This window comes from Coffea arabica, chromosome 3c, assembly GCF_036785885.1.
Source record: "Coffea arabica cultivar ET-39 chromosome 3c, Coffea Arabica ET-39 HiFi, whole genome shotgun sequence".
NCBI lineage: Eukaryota > Viridiplantae > Streptophyta > Magnoliopsida > Gentianales > Rubiaceae > Coffea > Coffea arabica.
Genome location: NC_092314.1, coordinates 16,369,205 through 16,375,842, shown reverse-complemented (window position 1 = coordinate 16,375,842; position 6,638 = coordinate 16,369,205). Strand labels below are relative to the sequence as shown.

The window sequence follows — 6,638 nt, the reverse complement described above, 5'->3', positions numbered from 1 at the left end:
TAGATGTTAAAATTAATCCTCCTCCATTTCCTAGCAAGTTGGAGAAATTGAAGAAGTAGGACAAGGAAAAAAAGATTCTAGAGGTGTTTCGTAAGGTAGAGATCAATATTCCCTTATTAGACGCAATCAAACAAGTGCCAAAGTATGAAAAATTTTTGAGAGATTTGTGCGTCAACCGAAGAAGGCTAAGGGGAGATAAAAGGGTTATCGTGGGGGAGAATGTGTCAGCCGTTCTACAAAAGAAACTCCCACCAAAATCTGAGGATTCAGGTATGTTCACTATCCCCTGTAGGATAGGCAACACTTTAATTAGGAAGGTCATGCTGGACTTAGGGGTATCGATTAATGTAATATCTAAATCTATTTATGTTTCTCTGAACCTAAATCAATTAAAAGAAACTGAAATAATAATTCAGTTAGCTGACCGAACCAATGCATATCCTGATGGGTTGGTTGAGGATGTGTTGGTCAAAATTAATGATTTGATATTTTCAATTGACTTTTATATAGTTGACATGGATGATGATCATTTCCCTGACCCCACACCTTTGCTACTAGGTAGACCTTTTTTTAGTACAGCATAGACAAAAATTGATGTTAATAAGGTTACTTTGTCCATGAAATTTGATGGAGAAATAGTCAATTTTAATATTTTTGATACAATGGAACATCCTGTTAACTCTCACTCTGTGTTTGCTATTCATGCTATTAATTCCTCTGTGCAAGAATTTTCTGAGTTTACATGTAGGGATAAATTCAAAGTTGCTGCAAACAAGTATCAAGGGATAAAAGCAATTTATAAAGTGAAAAAGAATAGAAAATTAAGAAAGAAAACGACACTCAATGGCTATTTGGATCCCGAAAGAGGGTCATCGATTACAAGAAAAATTGAATTACATCCAGATTGAAAAGTGGTATTTAACGTCTAGCCAAAGACATTAAAGAAAGGCGCTCACTCATTGGGAGGCAACCCAATTTCTTTTAATTGTTTATTCAGTTTTGTTTGATAGCTTAAATATGTTTTCCTTGAATTTGACTAATTTCTGGATTCGATATTCATTTCTGATGACTCATAGATATCTCTCTGACATGACGTGCCTGCGTCATGTCGTATGGAGAGCTCATGGTCAGAAGAGTTTTCACCCTCATGACGCGCCCACGTCATATCGTATGGAGAGCTCATGGTTAGAAGGGTTCTTACCTTCTTGACGTGCCCGCGTCATGTTTGCGGGAAAGTTAAGTATTCAAAACTCAAGAACAATTTTCGATTATTTGTTGATCTCTAAATTTTAATTTCAAAAATAAGTTTTGTTAATAATAATATAGAAAAAAAACTAAACAAATAAAAAATAATAAAAAACAAAAAGAAATTTTTTTTTTCGTTTAAGCGTAGCTTGGATTTCCAAATTTCAAATTTTTAATGTTGGAAAAAAAACATATTTCTTTTTTTCTTTTTCTTCTTTTTTCTTTCTTTCTTTCCTTTTTCTTCTTTTTCTTTCTTTCTTTCCTTTTTCTTTTTTTCTGTCCTTTCTTCCTTTCTTCCGCTTTTCTTTCTTTCTTCTTCCTCGATCCTTTCTTCCCTTTGTCCGCCGCCATCTCCTCTCCTCATCACCAGCGCGCCGCCGCCTCTGCTTACTCACCACTTGTGCGGCCACTTCATGCGAGCCACTGGCTCGCCGTTGTTTCTGCCAGCAAGCCAGAGTCCATCAACCAACGCAGCTACCCCTTCTCAGCATGCCGACCACCACCGCAGCAACGCGACTGTCGTCAGTCGCGCCAACCATTGATTCTCCATTCGAACACCAGTGGAGGGACATTTGTTAAAATTTTGGGTGGACAGAGTTTTGCATTTGCTGGTTGAATTGAGTTGAGATGTCTCAAAACTTGGCCACGTACTTCCATTACATCGGTTTCACTCCACTGTTCCCTCCTATCCCTTAGCCATTCGACAGAGAAGTTTCATTGTCTTTTTCGCTTTACTTGCTTTCTACTCTCCATTGGGGACAATGTCGGATTTAGGTGTAAGGGGGATTGGACAGCTGTGATATTAGTATTTCTAGTTTTTAGTTTTTAGATGTTTTTCCTTTATTTTTAGTTTGTTATTTGTCTATCTTCCGTTCATTCCCTTTCTTTCTTTTTAGTGTTTAGTTCTCATGTGAATACCAAGATTTGATGTTAGATTGTTGACTCTAATTGTGCTATTGCCAAGATTTAGTAATAAAAGTGTATCTAGTTAATGTGATTGAGTCCAAGAACATCTCTTTGGTGAATATCGGTGATTGTTTGGTTCTTCTAATTTTTGGTTAACTTTTCTAGATATTGGAAATGATTGTTGGCATTTTCATGTGAATTGATCTAATTATTAACTTTAGTTCTCTATGTTTGAAAAATGAACCTAGCTGCTACTATTTTCTTTATGCTATTTTGAGTTATTGTGTTATCTGGTTGTAAATAAGAGTTGACTGTACTCCGTTAGTTGTTACTACTGAGTAACCGGGGATCTTCACTTAAAATATCGATTCTTGCGTCAAAAGGTAATAGTTGCTATGAGTATGTGGTCGTATAGAGATAGGAGTTGAGTAACCGGGATTTTTCATCTGACAAATGTTGGAACTCGCGTCAAAAGGCTCCGATGGCTAGAGACTAAGTTTTTTGTTCCTATTAAAAAAAAGAGAAAAAACTATAGAAAAGTGTGATAAAAAAGTGAAGGTTGTGCTAGTGTGTGAAAAACTTAGCTTGCCGATTTGTGAATTTAATGTTGAGATTTTGGTTAATAATTAGACCATTTGCTAGTAATGCTGAGTGACCATTCCTTTTTCTTAGATTAGTTAGCCTGAAATTGGAGGAGTTTGTGGCTTAAGAGCTAACTGGGGTGATGTTTCTTGGATCTTGATCACTGATATTTGATATATGTTTTTCTTGGTATCTTGACAATAAAATAGATGGAGCAATAACCATTGTCAAATATTGGTGCTTGTTTGTTGTTCTCATGTTTGAGGACAAGTATGGTTTAGGTGTGGGAGGAATTGATAGGTTCCAATTTTATCATTTATTTTATTATTAATTTCCCCTATTACCTGATTTGATGTGGATTAATTGTCAGATTCTACCCACTTTTGATATTTTATATTTATTTCACGGAGTAGAACAAAAATATGATAACAAGTGCCAATTTGACAGAAAAAGAGTTCGAGTAACAGCGCTTATCCCAGGGGCATTTTTGAAAAAAGGGAAACTTTTCCCATTGTGGTAATTGCTAAAGAGGAAAGGGACGAAACAAGGGGGACGCTCTCTTTTTTTCTTCCTCTGTAAGGGACGCCGTACAGGAGGCATTAGATAGAAATTAGAAATAGGAAACAACTAGCAGATGACTTGGTAGTTTAGCTTTTGACTTTTCCGTTTCGTTTTCTTGTGGTTCCATTATTCGTATGTCAAGACCAAGTGAAGACATTGAATTACTTCCTGTAACTTGCCTTTTTTCTTGATTTCTCCGAATTGAATTTAGCCAATCACGGAGACAATGGCCGCAACTATTGTTGCAATTTTGTGCGGGTCCTTCTTGTCAGGGATGAACTAAATCCCCTTTTCTAGTCAAGAAATAATGGAGGTTTGGTTTACCTAAAAATTGTGAGATCGATTTAATTTTATCTTTTTCTTTTATTTATTAGTATTCGCATATTCTCTAATTACAGTGCTTATGATTGTTCAATTAATTGATTGTCTTGGATTCGGATAATTAGTTGATTGGATAATCTATTGTCAATTAGGGCATTAAATCCATAATTGTTTAATTGCTCTGAAATAGTGACAACTGGTATGATTGGGTTTGTGTCAGGGGAATACATGAGCTAATCTAAAATAACCCTGGTAGTGCGTTATTTGGTTAGAATAGGGCTCCTCTAATACGTAAAGTAATTGGAGAATTAAATTTTACGGGTGTACCTAGAATTATTTCTCAATTAGAGTAGTGATTAACGGGTGTACCTTAATCATCGATACAGTAAAGAGGGGTTGACTGTCATCGCTTGTTTGGCAGTTATAACCTATTTATTAATAAATAATTGGAATTGCCTTTGCATCGATGATCAATTAGGTGAACCATTGTTGAATTATTTCTTGGCTAGACCTTTAATTATTATTAATCTAATTTTAGTAAATTGTCATTTAATTCTTAGTTAGCTATTTATTTTTATTTGAACTCCTTTGGTTGTTATCGTTTATACAAAAACACCCCCTTGTAACTGTGAATTTCAAAAGAAACAATTACTTCCAATCCCTGTGGATTCGACTCTGCTTATCACTATCTACAGAATTAGCTTTTGTTTGAGCAGGTTATTATTATTGCACAGGCTTGACAACCTGTCACTTCATGCATATCTATCTTGGTCCTGGCCATACTCATGAATGGTCTACCCAGAAGGAGTACAGTTGACTTAACTGAGTTATCGTCATTCATGTCAACAAAATAGAAATCAGCAGGAAAGATAAACTCATTAACTTTCACTAGGACGTCTTCAACCACACCCTCAGGGTAAACATTTGACCTATCGACTAGTTGAATTATTACCCTTGTATCTTTTAGAGGTCCTAAGTTTAAGGTCCTAAATATTGACAAAGCCTTGACGTTAATAGATGCCCCTAGATCAAGCATACCTCTGTCTATCCTCTTCTGGCCTATGATGCATGGTATCGTGAACATACCTGGATCGTTGCATTTTTGCGGCAACTTTCTTTGAAGGACTATTGACACATTCTTACCCACCTTTATTTTGTCGTGAAAATTCAACTTGTTCCGGTTCATACACAACCCTCTCAAAAACTTTGCATATTTTGACAACTGCCTAATCGCATCAAGCAAAAGGATGTTGATTTCCGCTTTCCTAAAGGTATCCAAAATCTCCTTCTCTGACTCCTCTTTCTTGGTTTTAGCCAACCTGCCAAGAAAAGAAGGGTTAATATCAAAGGTCTTATGACAATCTGGCAGATGACTTACTTTTTCCTTCTCCAAGACACTTGTTCATCTTCGGCTCTTGTTGCTTCCGATCTTGAGAACTACACATCCTTGCCACTTCGTAAAAACATTGCATTTGCATTCTCCTATGGATTGGGAATTACCTGAGATGATAGCTTCCCTTTACCATTCTCAAGATTGCTCACTAAAGACGCCAATTGTGACATTTGGGTCTCCAAATTCCGAATGCTGGTGCGAGTCTCTTGTTAAAATCTTTACAAGTCAAGCTGCATTTTACAAGTGCTATTAGCTAGCGATTTAATCATATCTTCAAGGGAAATACCTGAATTAGATGCAAATGGTTGCTGTACTGGTGGTCTCTGCTGGAATGGTTGTTGAAAACCCGAGGGTTTCGGAGCATTGCTAAAGTTGGGGTGGTTCCCCCACCCTAGATTGTATGTAGGTGCATACGGGTCATTTCTCCTTTGGGGTGGTCCAGGCAAACTTCTCATGGCGCTGGCTTGCTCGTTGAGGTCTTCTTGAAGGGTCAGACACATATCAGTCATGTGTTTAGGAGCAGTACATATTCCACATGCTTTAGTTGCCTGTACTTGTCCTCTAGTCATTTGACGAATCAAGGCAGTTAGTTCAGTTAATCTATTCGCAAGGTCAGAATGATTAACCTCGTTGACCCTTCGAGTCACTCCCTCAAATCTGACTCCAAACTGTTGCGAGTTCTCAGCCATGTTCTAGATAAGTCATTTGGTTTCATCTGTTGTTTTATTTACCAAAGCACCGCCACTAGCTGCATCTACCATGCTCTATCCATAGGTAGCAGTCCCTCATAAAAATGTTGGATCAACAATTGGTCAGGAATCTGATGGTGTGGGCAACTAGCACACGGCTGTTTGAATCGCTCCCAGTATTCGTAGAGAATTTCTCCATTGGCCTGCCTAACTCCACATATTTCCTTTCTGATGTTGGTGGCCCTAGAGGTTGGGAAGAATTTCTCAAGGAACTGCCGTTTCAGTCCTTCCCAAGTAGTGATGGACCCCGATGACAAGTAGAATAACCAGTCCTTACCCTTATCTGTTACAGAAAAAGGGAAAGCATGCAGGTTGATTTGTTCTTCCGTAACATCCTGAGATTTCATGGTTGAGTACACTACATGAAATTCCTTCAAATGCTTGTATGGGTCCTTATCTGCAACACCATGAAAAATAGATAATAAATAAATCAACCCCGATTTTAATTCAAAAGCCTCCTCAGTGTCAGGATGCGTAATGCACAGAGACTGTTGGTTAACATTCGGGGTTGCGAGTTCCCTCAAAATCCTTTGGGCTACCATTGTTTCATTGGGTCCAGTTAAGTGTATTTCCAATTCAACTAATAAATCACTTAAGTCAGAATTTTGTTCAAATTTGGGGGGTAGTGTCGCTGAAACTTGTTGTTTTTGTAACTTAGTCTCCTTTGTCAACCTCCTTGCTATTTTCTCAATTTCTGGATCAAATTCGAGTCTTCCTGTACGGGACGATCGAGACATAAAACATAGGCTAAACAAAGCCTATGCAATAAATCACTTCAAACACTAGGTCCCCGGCAACGGTGCCAAAATTTGATGGCTGTCAAACTATCAAAAATAAAAATTTATATCAATACCTACTCTCAAAACTAAATGAGTATAGTG

General features: G+C 37.4%; 1 protein-coding gene and 1 non-coding gene across 2 annotated transcripts; one reads left to right on the top strand and one right to left on the bottom strand.

The window, feature by feature from the left end:
* Positions 1 to 4,312: 4,312 nt before the first annotated feature.
* On the bottom strand, positions 4,313 to 5,697 carry LOC140037850 (uncharacterized). The gene is made up of 2 exons (XM_072082996.1): positions 5,231 to 5,697; positions 4,313 to 4,934 (listed from the first exon to the last, which is right to left on the bottom strand). Exons 1-2 carry the CDS (start codon positions 5,695 to 5,697, stop codon positions 4,313 to 4,315), a joined length of 1,089 nt encoding a protein of 362 aa, XP_071939097.1.
* Positions 5,698 to 5,826: 129 nt separating this feature from the next.
* Positions 5,827 to 5,933, top strand: LOC140038189 (small nucleolar RNA R71). Its single transcript, XR_011841984.1, has one exon. It is a non-coding gene; the product is annotated as a small nucleolar RNA R71 (small nucleolar RNA).
* Positions 5,934 to 6,638: the final 705 nt, after the last annotated feature.